The 14,086-nt window shown below is 38.7% G+C and overlaps 2 protein-coding genes across 4 annotated transcripts in view; one reads left to right on the top strand and one right to left on the bottom strand.

The window, feature by feature from the left end:
- The window catches only part of SLC35A1 (solute carrier family 35 member A1), a 43,116-nt gene extending 33,388 nt beyond the window's left edge, over window positions 1-9,728 (top strand). Inside the window, exons 5-8 of one of the 2 annotated variants that reach the window (XM_003803427.3) lie at window positions 2,858-2,924; window positions 5,113-5,289; window positions 5,730-5,864; window positions 8,875-9,728. In XM_003803427.3, the coding sequence (XP_003803475.1) occupies window positions 2,858-2,924; window positions 5,113-5,289; window positions 5,730-5,864; window positions 8,875-9,002 (507 nt within the window). In that variant the 3' untranslated portion in view covers window positions 9,003-9,728. The remainder of the gene's footprint in view (window positions 1-2,857; window positions 2,925-5,112; window positions 5,290-5,729; window positions 5,865-8,874) is intronic. The other variant, XM_012813807.2, reaches the window with a different exon arrangement.
- A 1,696-nt stretch (window positions 9,729-11,424) lies between these two features.
- Window positions 11,425-14,086, bottom strand: part of RARS2 (arginyl-tRNA synthetase 2, mitochondrial) — a 77,388-nt gene continuing 74,726 nt past the window's right edge. For both annotated transcript variants that reach the window (XM_012813800.2, XM_023508988.1), the window contains 2 exons: window positions 11,962-12,025; window positions 11,425-11,537 (listed from right to left, as the gene is read on the bottom strand). In XM_012813800.2, the coding sequence (XP_012669254.1) occupies window positions 11,451-11,537; window positions 11,962-12,025 (151 nt within the window). In that variant the 3' untranslated portion in view covers window positions 11,425-11,450. The remainder of the gene's footprint in view (window positions 11,538-11,961; window positions 12,026-14,086) is intronic.

Here is a 14,086-nt window from a genome sequence, read left to right as displayed (position 1 = left end):
GATTCTCTTGCCTCAGCCTCCGGAGTAGCTGGGACTACAGGTGTCCACCACAATGCCCAACTATTTTTTTGTTGCAGTTGTCATTGTTGTTTAGCTGGCCTGGGCTGGGTTTAAACCTGCCATCCTCGGGGTATGTGGCTGGTGCCATAACCGCTATGCTATGGGTGCTGAGCTATACATTGGATTCTTGCTTCTCCACCTCCATCCAGGTTAGTACCAAAGATGTAAAGTCTCCATCTTTTTTAGTGGCTGAATAGTATTCCATGGTATAAATATACCACAGCTTGTTAATCCATTCCTGAGTTGGTGGGCATTTAGGCTGATTCCACATTTTGGTGATTGTAAATTGAGCTGTGATAAACAGTCTAGTATGTCCTTATGATAAAATGAATTTTGTTTTTTATGGGTAGATGCCCAGTAATGGATTGCAGGATCAAATAGGGGGTCTAGTTTGAGTTCTTTGAGGATTCTCCATCTTGCTACTATTCTTAAATTCCTGGTTAGAATCTTCTAGTGGTCTGCACTTCAGTTTTTTAGTTCCTGTAAAATCAGAATTCGGTGAAGATGGCCTTATTAGTCATGTTGGTTTATGTATTCTTTTACTCCTCATCTGAACCTCATAATCTTCTGTTCCTCTTAATCCCTCTTGAACCATCCTGGCATAAATCATGGAATTCTAACTTAAAGTTTTACATATTTGATTTATCCAGGACTGGAGCATATCACTACCTTTTAACTGTGCAGCGTCTGGCTGTTAGTTTCTCATGCTAAGATGATGTGGTTGCATTACCAAGTTTTTATCACTTTCACTTCATTACCTGGCAGTTTGGTTTTTTGGGTTTTTTTTTGGAGACAGAATCTTACTCTGTCACCCTGGGTAGTGTGCCATGGCATCCTCACTCATAGCAACCTCAGTCTCCTTGACTCAAGCAATCCTCTTGTCTCAGCCTCCCAGTGTGGTAGGATTACACCTGGAAGCCACTGCGTGCAGCCCCTTTCCAGCAGTTTTTCGTCAGAGAACCAGTTTCCATCACAGTTTTTCCTAATTGCAGAGGGATTAAATTGGCAGGAAAGCAATTCAACAATTTATTGATACTCTCTATTTAGCAGTTTGAGCTTCCTAGCAGATGTAGGGATAGGTGAGGTCTCATGTTGCAATTTTCTTGTTATATCTGTGTCAGTCTTGAAAATTGTAATAGGCAAGTATCCATGTCAGTCGTTTGTAATTTACAGTAGTGGTTCTCATTTGTGTACGTTAGAATCAGCTGAAATTTAAATGTATTGCTGGACCCATCCTTATAACTTATGATACAGTAATTCTGGGGGAGAGCTGGATAGTTTTGAGAACATACTATAATATCTTCTGTTTCTCCTCTTACCTTCATGCAAACATTTTAGAACAAAATTCCCCTCTCAGGTACTTACCATAAAGTAGTACCCTCCTTTCATCAGGTTTATTTATTTTGAACAAGGTATAAAGTGCAGTTGTGAGTCTCAATTGATGCACACTGATACTGAAGTAACACATCTCTCAGGAGAGCTCAGACAGGAGGCTGGGCCCATGTGTGCATCCCTTAGCATCTGTGTCCCAGTTCTGTGCTTCTGTATACTTGCCAGTTTCTTCCATATGTGGAGAACTAGAGCAGTCTATTATCCTCTGTATGCATTTAGTATGTGTCTTAGATCATTTTGTGTTGCTGTAACAGAATACTACAGTTGGGTAGTTTATACAAAACAGAAGTTTATGGTGTGAAGTCGAGGAGCATGGTCCTGGCATCCAGTGAGGGTCATCCTGTGGTGGAAGGTGGACATGAGCCCACAAGATACAGAAGAAAGTGGCAGAACTCATATTTTTTATCAAGAGCCCACTCCTTCAATAACGGATTCTTTTGATAGGGGCATTAATCCCTTCATGAGTGCTCATGACACAATCACCTCTTAAAAACCCTACCCTTTAATACTGTTACTATGGCAGTTAAACCTCAATCCCAGTTTTGGAGAAGACATTTAAACCATAGCAGCATATAATGTATCTGGTATATAGATGGTACACTACAAGTATTTGATAAAAATTGAATGAAGTGGGGAGTCTTAGAAGCCAGAACGTAAGTGTGTAGGTGATAGGGAATAAGTAAGTTAAACTGTTACTATTTCCAGGTTGGATTCTGTAAAGGCTTGAGTTTAGGATAGTGGCAGAAATTAAAATTAAGAAGCAGGCTGACCATGCAAAGCTCTCTGTGAGAGTGTTTATGTACATGTTTCATGTACATGTTTTTAAGCATACACTAAGCCTGTGGTTTGAGGGGCACATTTTTAAGGTAATTTAAGTGCTTTGGTTAATTTCTTTCTTTTTTTTTTTTTTGAGATAGAGTCTTACTATGATGCCCTCAGTAGAGTGCTGTGGTATCACAGCTCACAGCAAACTCAAACTCTTGGCCTTAAGTGATTCTTTTGCCTCAGCCTCCCAAGTAGCTGGGACTACAGGCGCCCGCCACAACTAGCCCGCCTGGCTTTTTTTTTTTGGGCCGGGGCCGTATTTGAACCCACCACCTCCATTATATGGAATTAGTGCCCTACTCCTTAGACCCACAGGTGCTGCCCAATGCCTGGCTATTTTTCTGTTGCAGGTGTCATTGCTGTTTACCTGGCCCAGGCCAGGTTCCAACCCACCAACCTGGGTGTATGTGGCCAGTGCCGTATCCACTGAGCCAGCTTTGCTTAATTTCTGAAATGGTCTTTTTGTTTTGTTTGGTCACATGCTTCTAAAAGCTATAACACAGATTTTAATATTCATTTGTTTAGATTCTTGGATGCATTCTATTAGTCAATAAAAACCTTTAAAAAATTAATATTGCAGGTGGAGCAGAATCCGTTATTAGGGTTTGGTGCTATAGCGATTGCTGTATTGTGCTCAGGATTTGCAGGTAAATCATAAAAGCATCATTTTATTCTATTGTCATATTTTTTAAAAAACACACTTTAAATACAGATCAAGTTTATCTTGCTTTATCATTTTATTTTCATTAGAAAGGTTTATGTCCTTGTATATATTTAGTTTTATATCAGCTGCTTTTCCAGTAAGTGCAGCATTGTCTACTCCAGTTCAGACTCCAGTCCCAGTTCAACTTGCAGTTATCTAAGATTGTACTTCTGTTACCCTTGACCACCTTAGACCAGGCAAGAAAGTGAAAGTAAATGAAGAACAATCTCCAAAAATGGAAATAATTTTTCAGAGTTTAAGTACCTCTTTGCATTATTCTGGAACTGGTACTGTCCTCCGGCAGATGCTGCTGCTCTAGGCTGTTAATGTTACCAGCTCAGTGTCCACTCTTCCCTATACTGTCAAGATCCTCCTCTGCCGTAACAGGTTAGACGCTTTGGAGTAGTAAGAAGAGGTGTCTGGGAAGTACTTTAGAACACCTAATTCATAAAACTAATAGCCAAAAAGGGAGGGAAGGCAATACAGAGTTGCCGGTATCAAAAAGACATGGAAGTCTGGATTTAAGCATGTAAAGATAGGCACTCCTTCAGTGAATCAAGATGAAGTGTAAAGGTAAAGTGTAACATAAGAAATGTGGTTTAAAAACAGTCCCAACAAAGAGAAACTTAAAGCTCTTTTTAGTAAATAATATACTAGTTGCTAGTATGTCTTTATTATTTATTTATGCCGATTTTAAGTTAGGACTATTTATTTTTTACTAGAAAGTAGACTGATAGGGAAGTAACATATTGCTTATAAATGAGAGGGAGAAATCTAAATTTAGATAGATAGCAAAAATTAGAAACAAAAATTGAGTTATCCCCCAAATAATATACTATTTGATTTAAAAAAATATTTTTGAACAGTTACATGCTTTTATCCATCATTATACATATTTAGTCCAGCCATTTAGTACACAGTTGAGAAAACTGTGGGTGGTTAGATAACTAACTTAGCACTGAATACTTAAACGGTTTTCCCAGATGGTAAAATCAAAGGTAGAGATAAGAATAACTATTTTACGTTTGTTTGCATTCTTTGGCTCTAATAGAGATTCATCGAAAACAATCTTGCTTTTCATTTAGACTTTTTTTTTTTTTTTTTTTTTTTTTGAGACAGAGCCTCAAGCTGTCCCCCTGGGTAGAGTGCCGTGGCATTACAGCTCACAGCAACCTCCAACTCCTGGGCTCAAGCGAGTCTCTTGCCTCAGCCTCCCAAGTAGCTGGGACCACAGGCGCCTGCCACAATGCCTGGCTATTTTTTTTGGTTGCAGCCATCAGTGTTGTTTGGCGGGTCTGGGCTGGGGATTCGAACCCGCCACCTTAGGTGTATGTGGCTGGCGCCTTAGCCGGTTGAGCTATAGGCGCCGAGCCTCATTTAGACTTTTTAATTCATGAGTACTTGAGTGGCAAAAGTGTCTAACATGGATGATGTTTATAGTTAAAATCTTTACTGTCCTTGCTAAACATGGGGTGAGGGTGTCATGTACTACTTAAAAAAAATTTTTATGGATGCTCAACCCCAGAGAAATGTACATACAAAGTTTATTATTTAGCTGGGGAGTTCATGGTCCTCCTGACAGTGTGTATGGATGAACTTGGCTCGTGGAACCCTGCCTTAAGGAAAATTCAGCAAATTCTATTGAAATTTATTTTGCATTACTCTGAACAAATTCCAAGTGGTGATTATATAGGTTATTTTGCAAACTTCCGAGTATTCATTACTGGGCAGATGTTACAGGAATGTGATTAAGATAATTTGCTCTAATTAAGATAATTTGCTCTAGATTTTCAGCTGACCACAGCAGGCTATTTATTGGTATGAAGTGTAATAGAAAGCTTTTGTGATCTTACTGCTATAATAAAAGCAGAAACTATACTTAAATTAACAGTCTCTTGTCAAATGCAGCTTATAAAGCTCCCACTTAGTTATTAATCTATGTATACTCTGTAAAAATGCAAACTAGTAACCTTCAGTGTGCTATGTGTTACAACCTACATAATAAATGCACATTTAATTAATGTAAAGTATGTTTGTTCCCCAAATCATACTTTACCCCTGGGGCATTCTGAATGCAAAACATTTTTAATTAACTTATAATGATCTTATTTGCATTTCTAATTTTCTTTCAGGTGTATATTTTGAGAAAGTTTTAAAGAGCTCAGATACTTCTCTCTGGGTGAGAAACATCCAAATGTATCTATCAGGGATTATTGTGACATTAGCTGTCGTCTACTTGTCAGATGGAGCTGAAATTAAAGAAAAAGGATTTTTCTATGGTTACACGTATTATGTCTGGTTTGTCATCTGTAAGTATCTAGGAATTAAAGGTTCTGTGTAGAGCGTTTTTTCTTACATTAGATAGCCATTTTAAGCCATTTTAAGCATTGTTGAAATTACTCCTTTGATTCTGTGAATACCAGTTTGAAAATGTAATTTTGGTTTTATTGACTTTCTTTTGATTGAGAAGGCAAACTACTTTGGGATAGCTTTGCCACAAAAGTATCTAATGTGTTATCAATAAATATATACCATTTAGTAGCAGACCACATAGCCCTTTCGGCATTGTTTTGGAAAAACAGTTATTATTCCATTTTAGCATAAACTCTGATGACTACTTCTAAGGAAAATAGTATTTTCCTTTTCCTAGGTAAATTAGTGTGGCATCTCTGGGGATGAAAACTGCCTTATCACTATAGAATGTTTCATTTATTTGAGTGTTAAAATTTTACTTCTTTCTGTATACAAGTTCTGGCAAGTGTTGGAGGCCTCTATACTTCTGTTGTGGTTAAGTACACAGACAACATCATGAAAGGGTTTTCTGCAGCAGCAGCCATTGTCCTGTCCACCGTTGCTTCAGTGATGCTGTTTGGATTACAGATAAGTATGTCTTAGTTTTGTATCAAGTTGTTAAAGTGGAAGAACCTCACACTTCCACGATTCATTTCATTAAAAATGGCGGTTGGCCATAATGTATAGAAATCCCTAGTTTTGTTACCATTTATTCAAGTGTAGTAGTTCATAGTTGGGTGGAATGTGGCTAAGCAGTACTTAAGTTGTTTAAATGGTCCTAGAGCTTAAGCTGAGGGATACTGGTTCTGTGTGAAAGTGAGAAGACTACTCTAAAATTTTTGTAGTCAGGGACTCCGTGGGTGTTTTTTCCTTAGGTATTAGATACAGGAGAACTTGAGTGATTCATACTGAATATAGAATGATGTAAAGACTTCAGGACATAATTACTTTTCAGAAATCAAATTAAACTATCTATGCTTATTAATTAGAAGAAAACAGAAAACATGCTTTATTCTCCCTTTAGCTTATACCTTCCTGTTTGGAATTTAGGTGTGAATTGATTTTGAAAAATATAATTCAAATATAGATTTTCTTTTTATAGATGTAATTAACACAAAACTTATTACTGTAGCTGGCTGAGCTAGTTCTTTAATATAATTTTCCAAACTCAGATCCAGTTTTAGCATTAGGCAGTGATACCGATTTAATATTTTAGGGTATTTTTCTGGCATAACAAGTGTTTTCTTTTCTTTCTTTTTTTTTTTTTTGAGACAAGAGTCTCACTTTACCACCCTTGGTAGAGTGTTGTGGCGTCACAGCTCACAGCAACCTCCATCTCTTGGGGTTAGGCAATTCTCTTGCTTCAGGCTCCTGAATAGCTGGGACTAGAGGCGCCTGCCACAACACCTGGCTATTTTTTTTGTTGCAGTTTGGCTGGGGCCGGGTTTGAACGCGCCAACCTCGGTATATGGGGCTGACTCCCTACTCACTGAGCCACAGGCACCGCCCAACAAGTGTTTTCTTTACAATTAGTTATTATACCATAAACTAATATCTGTTAACTATCTGCATTAAGAACAGACCTGGCCTACATTTACATTTTTATTTAAGACAAGGTCTTGCCTTATTACCAGGGCTAAACTGCAGTGGCATCATTATAGCTTATTGTAATTTGAAATTCCTGAGCTTTGGATCCCCTTGCCTCATTCTCCTGTGTGGCTGGGACTACAGGCACTTGCCACCATATATGGCTAATTTTTTTTTTTTTGGTAGAGATGGTGTCTCACTATTGCCCAGGGTGGTCTCAAAACACCCAGCTAGCCTCCTAAAGTGCTAAAAATATAGGCATGAGCCAGTGTGCCTGGCTCACATTTCATTTTTAAACTGACTGTATTACAAATGTAAATAGAGGAACACTGATGTTGTAGAAATCCTAGAAAACATTTTATATTACAGCTCAAATCTTGCCCGTACCATTTATTAGTTATGCATCTTGAGGGGTTGTAACACTTATGTGAGACCCTGTCTCTAAAACAAAGAAAAAAGAAAAGAAAAATGGGAATAATAACATCACCATGAGCTCCTAGGGTTGTCTTCAGGTGATGTGCCCAAAATAGTGCCTGGTCCTTCATGTGTAATCTGCACATAGCCAGCCACTTCAGTGTCAGGTATTTGTAACCCTCCCTCAGCCGTTTTTCTTACCTGACGCGAGTGAACTTTTAATTGTAGTTCTGATCCATCCTTATGTTTAACGAAATCCTTATGCCTTTGCTTTAGTTAATGTCCTGTATTACTTACTGATGGTCAATTAGAATGTCTTAGCAATCTTTCAGTTAACTAGATAATAGTTTTTATTCCACCTTCCCTTTATCAAAGCTAGTCTCTTTTAGTTAGAGGTGTCATTTCTTGTCATGCCATTTTTAGAGCTATTAAGACAGTACCATTGTATGCCAATTGGAAGGTGGTTCAGATTGGATGAGTTTCATGGTATCTTAATTTTTAAGACTAAGATGAAAAATAGTTAAGACTAAAGGAGATAATAACATTTTATTCAGTAAGTTACTACCTCATCTCCTATTCACAAATTTTAGATAGTTTGAGTAATTGGTCACCTAATTCTTTTAATTTTGCTCAAATATCTTTTTTTTTTTTTTTGAGATAGGAGCCTCCAGCTGTCCCCCTGGGTAGAGTGCTGTGGCTTCACAGCTCACAGCAATCTCCAGCTCCTGGGCTCAAGCAAGTCTCCTGCCTCCGCCTCCCAAGTAGCTGGGACCACAGGTGCCCGCCACAATGCCCGGCTATTTTTTTTTGGTTGCAGCCGTCATTGTTGTTTGGCGGCCTGGGCTGGATTTGAACCTGCCACCTTGGGTGTACGTGGCTGGTGCCTTAGCCACTTGAGCCACAGGCGCCGAGCCTGCTCACATATCTTTTACCCTAAACTTTCACAGGTTTCTAGTGTCATGGAAAAGCCACATTCTACTGTATTTTCTTTTGTATTTATATATTTATTTTATATTTGTATATATTTAATAGGGAAATGAGTGTATGTCAGTCTGGGCTAAGACAGGTGTACTCATGTTTTGAAAGTATGTAGTCTGTGATCAATACTTTCTTGATTTTATGACTTTTTTTGGCTAGAATGGATGACCCTTCTAAAATTTACCATCATAAAAACAGAACATTTAAGCTTCATTTCATTTTTTTTTTTTTTGAGACAGAGCCTCAAGCTGTCACCCTGGGTAGAGTGCCGTGGCATCACAGCTCACAGCAACCTCCAACTCCTGGGCTCAAGCGAGTCTCCTGCCTCAGCCTCCCAAGTAGCTGGGACCACAGGCGCCTGCCACAACGCCTGGCTATTTTTTTTGGTTGCAGCCATCAGTGTTGTTTCGTGGGCCCAGGCTGGATTCGAACCCACCACCTTAGGTGTATGTGGCTGGCGCCTTAGCCACTTGAGCCACAGGTGCCGAGCCTTAAGCTTCATTTCTCATGTAATCTGACAGTGTAAACATAATTTAAAGTTTTTAAAATCTTAAACTAATCATTATTATGGAGTTTTAAAGATACAAATACAACAAATACAGATAAAGTTTTTTTCTTTTCAGCACTCACTTTTGCTCTGGGCGCCCTTCTGGTGTGTGTGTCTATATATCTCTATGGATTACCCAGACAAGACACTACGTCCATCCAACAAGGAGAAACAGCTTCAAAAGAGAGAGTAATTGGTGTGTGATGTCAACTTCAAGTGAGATTTCTACTAAGACTAAACAATTTGCATTAAACTAGAGCCTTAAGTCAATCCCAGAAGGTAGCTTAAACAAAATACCAACAAATTAGCTGATGGCATAAGAATTAAGAAGAAAACTATCTAAGTGAAGTGTTAATACAGAGATTTAATGTGGAACTGTTTGGGTCAAGCTATTGTTTCAGAATGAAGGAATTTTGTTACTGTATATATATTAAGTGTACATAAAAAGTAGGGAGATGATATGGTTTTAAAAAATCATGTGAGGCTACAATAATCAAGGTCTGTAACAGTGTTTAAGGGTTAAAGTGCCAAAGCCATTTCTCTTGTTCAGGTACCGGGAGGGGTCAACCCCTCCTTTTCTACAGTTCGTGTATAGTATTTTGTCCTAGCAGCAGGACCTAGGCTCTTTTCCTACAAAAGAGAAAGACAGGCTAGTTCAGAAACAAACTGAATCTATTCCATTCCTCAGAAGATGATTTCTGGGTGGTGGCTGAGTACTCTTTCAGTTCTGTACCTGTGCATTGTCTAGTTCACATTCCTTTGCTGTTAGATGATATAGTTTTCTTCAAACAGATTTCTAATGTCACTTTTGTATTTTTTTTTAAAAGTATGCTTAACTTTTAAAACAGGCTCTCAATAATTGTGAAATTTTAGTGTTTCTAAAGAAATTTCTAATATTAATGGGGAAATTCAGCAATAAACTTAATTTATTTATATGGATTCTGTTTAATCACTTTTTGTATTATAGATATGACCACGAAGATGAAGAAAATTATCTTTTTTAAATGTCTCCGCACTATTTTCTTTTCTTTTTTTTAAGACAGAGAGAGTCTCAAGGTGTCACCTTGGGTAGAGTGCCATGGTGTCCTAGCTCACAGCAATCTCAAACTCTTGAGTGTAAGTGATTCTCTTGCCTTAGCTTCCCAAGTATGCCAAGATTTTTTGTTGTTGTTGTTATTGTTTTTTAGCTGGCTCGGTCTGGGTTCGAACCTGCCAGCCTCAGTGTATGTGGCCGGCACTCTACCCACTGAGAGACGGGCACCACCCTGTGCTACTTTCTATATGTGAAATAATAGTATCAGTTAAGGTTCTTTGGTTGCAAGTAGCTACAAACCAACTCTGTCAAGCGTTAAGCAGAAAAAGGAATTTTAGCCAGGCACGGAGGGACACACCTGTAGGAGGCTGAGTTGGGAGGATGGCTTGAGCCCAGGAGTTCAAGGTTGTGCCACTGCACCCCAGACTGGACAACAGAGCAAGACTAACTATTGGAAGAATTAATGAGCACTCATTTTAGTGAACTACTTCCTGGCTATACTCATTACTGTCCCTATCCTGTTTTAGTCAAGATTCAAATACTCAGGAGGCTACAATCTTGGAAGGGGACATTTTCTCCAAAGAAGTGAACAGGGGTATTGGACATGTACATGTAAACTAGTGGAGAAATTTGTAGTCTGGAATCTAATTTGCTTAAAATTGAGACTGAATGGATGAGGCCTTTCTAGGTCCAAGAAGGTTGAATCATACTTAATGTAAAATGATTTTCATTCTCAGTAGAGAAGCTTTGGGTCATGCTAATTTGCCTATTTGTAAAAATAGATTGTCATCCGTATTCAGACGACTTCTATTAGCATTTAGAATAAATTACAGTCAGCCTGAATGGAAATGCTGGCATATGAGGAGGGTCATGCTAATGAAACATCTCAGATTCTGCTCGTGTTTACCTAAGCCCTGCTCATGTTAAGCCTAATCTAGTCACACAAAATATACCATACCAATATGCAGGTACATTGAAGAAGACTAAGAAGAAACTCCTTTTTAAATTATGGTTTAATAATGAACTACATTTTACAAAAAGATCTTAGTACAATGTTTGTACAAGTAATTCCTTGCTATTTAAATGTATTCAGTTCCTGAATTCCCATAATAAGGGCTATTGGTATATGTCAACTAATGGGCAAGCATAAGGTCTGTTCTCTCTGGCAGTATTTGTCAGATATATGTTGGCAAAAAGTTCCTTACATTTTATTAAGAACTAGCCACTATTAGAGGAAAAACTGAGATTTTTTTCCCCCCTCATTGATTATTTGATCATCTCAGTTGTATTAAGAGTTTCTATAAAAATCACATTAGCATAAACTTCAAGCCAGAGTTTAAACTCTGATCCTTTAGCCCTATTAGACCTCAATGCTTTGAGACTCAACCTACTTTTACAAATGTCTATTTAAGTACTACTGACCATAAGGAAATTTAGATTAGTTATTTTCTTAAGGGGTAAAGATGGAATAGCTAAAGTCACTTCTTAATAAAATATAGATTCTGACATAGAATAATAGTCCATCCACAGAATAATAACTGTCCATTCTAAACAGTAAGGCATCTAAGAATAGGTAACTACAATTCATTTAGTATTTTAAAAGCCACTTTAATTAGAAATTACATCCTACATACAGGTGTTATTCCAAGCAGTTTCATTCCATTTGCTAGGACAGAACGGACAGCTTTGAAAAGATGAAGTCTGGCCTACAAAATAAAAGAATGATTTAATGTTCAATTCAGTAATAGGCTAGTTATAATAAATGAGAATGCTTTTAAAAGTAATGTTTCTTATAATTTAAAGTAGAAGCAAAATGTCAAGGTGTCCTAGAGTTTACTGTGGGTGTGGGAAGATAAATTCCTAGCGTCCTTAAGCGTGGCATTTGCGAGGGGTCATGGAGTGGGAGTGATTGTGTTATCACTGACGTAGGAAAATGAATGTTTCGCAGGTTAGCATGTTGGAAAGTGTAGAAATGTTGATTGTTACAGCCCAACCAACGTTGATTATTATAGCCTAATTATTACTGGACCAAGTACAATGTGGTAGATGAACAGAGAGTATTTTAGAAAAATTTCATATTAGTTTAAGGATGCTAGGGACTGTACAGAAGACATTTTTAACGTAACATACCCCAGACACTTCAGGAGGACTGTGTTTTATTTGCAGTGTTCTGTGTGCCACGGCTGCAAGGTGACTGACAACAGGAAGAGAGAATCATGGTTAGCACCTGCAGTGATCTCCTGCTGTAACACATGAGCTTGATATCTAATCTCACTCCTTCAAATAAACCAAAGCTTAGCGTCATTAAGGAATCCAAGGTGTAAAGTTGAGACTGGAGTTCTCTGCTTTTCTATAATGGACAAAGTAAAAACACTAAACTTAAGCTTTACATCTTGGGACTGGTTCTATTACTAACAGGTGGCAATTTTTGTATGACTTCACTGTTAATTTTATGAATATCCCCCCCCACCTTTTTTTGAGACAGAGTCTCACTGTGTTGCCCTTGGTAGAGTGCTATAGCATCACAGCTCACAGCTACCTCCAACTCTTGGGCTTAAGCGATTCTCTTCCCTCAGCCTCCCAAGTAGCTGGGACTAGAGGCGCCTACCACAATACCTGGCTATTTTTGTTGGAGTTGTCTTTGTTGATTTTAGCTGGCCAGGGCTGGGTTCAAACCCACCAACCATGGTGTATGTGACCAGGACCTTACCCACTGAGCTACAGGCACCACCAAGGGATTCCTTTGTAATAAGTGTTTTCTCATTTAGGCAGCCTCTAATTAAAAGTGTAACATGGCGTGGCCTTTTCCCTTCTGTCCAGTTAGGAGGTAGAGACACTGGGTATCAACCTATTCTGCACACATGGGCACCTTCTTTAAGGTGTCTTTTCTGTTCAGGTATGGCCACAAATAAAGCCATATGCCAGTGAAGTCATACTTAAGATTTTATTTTATTTTGAGACAGAGTCTCACTTTATCGCTCTTGGTAGAGTGCTGTGGCATCACAGCTCATAGCAACCTCCAACTCCTGGGCTTTGCTCTTGCCTCAGCCTCCCAAGTAGCTGGGACTACAAGGCACCTGCCACAGCACCCGCCTATTTTATTGTTGCTGTTTGGCCCGGGGTGGGGTTTGAACCTGCCACCCTTGCCACACGTGCCACCCAAGATTTTATTTTATTTTTTGACAGAGTCTTCGTTTATCACCCTAGCTCACTGCAACTCACTGGACTCAAGCAATCCTCCTGCCTCAGTCTCCCAGTTATCTGGGACTACAGATGTGTACCACTACACCTGGCTAATTTTTCTATTTTTAGTAGAGATGGGGTCTCGCTCTTGCTCAGGCTGGTATCAAACTCCTGAGCTCAAGGGATCCTCCCACCTTGGCCTTCCAGGGTGCTGGGATTACAGGCGTGAGCCACAGGATGGCTAAGACATTCATTTTAATGATTAATTGACGTTTCATCAAACTTTCTGGCTTCTTCACCTCTATGTTTTAGTGGTACTTGAAGGAAGAAAAAATCTTACTTAAATCTGAGGAGGACAAAGTAAAAAGTATAATCAAGAAAATAGGTCTGATAAGTCTCTGATTTCAGTAAATCATTTCCTTTCTTATATAGCTTTATGGGAAGATATAGCTGTTGCTATACAATAGTGGACCAAACTTCTATTAAAGTTTTTAAAGTAGCCACCATGAAATGTCCATCAAAATGTCACTGATTTGCTTCAATTCATTTTCTACTCCTATCTAATCTTTCTGTGCCTCTGTTTAAAACCCTTTTATGGACTTGGTTGCCATGGATATGGTAAAGTGCTGTGCACGTTTCACTTGTTCCCCTCCTAGGACAGTGTCTACAGTCCTTTAGTACACTGTGTTGCTCAACACTTGGCTTTCTCCTCTTTCTCAGGGACATTACTTGGTGATTAATACCTTCTTACGATCCCTTAAGACTGGGCTGAGTGCCCTAACCTTGTCTCTTATGTTCACTCTATCATTACACATATGTACTGGGCTGTAACTATGTTATCTGTTTTCCAGACTATAGTCACCATGCCTGATATATCACCGAATGATTGAACATTAGTCATTAATTTGCAAAGAATTCCTATAACTTAAGGAATACCAAGTTTTAGGCTATGGAATTTATTTATAGGAAAACTTTATTTTATTTATTTATTTTTTGAGACAGAGCCTCAAGCTGTCACCCTGGGTAGAGTGCTGTGGCATCACAGCTCACAGCAACCTCCAACTCCTGGGCT

This window comes from Otolemur garnettii, unplaced genomic scaffold (assembly GCF_000181295.1).
Source record: "Otolemur garnettii isolate 467f Iridium unplaced genomic scaffold, OtoGar3 scaffold00303, whole genome shotgun sequence".
NCBI classification, from domain to species: Eukaryota; Metazoa; Chordata; class Mammalia; order Primates; family Galagidae; genus Otolemur; species Otolemur garnettii.
The sequence above is the reverse complement of the archived record's forward strand: the minus strand, read 5'-3'. Positions and strand labels throughout refer to the sequence as shown.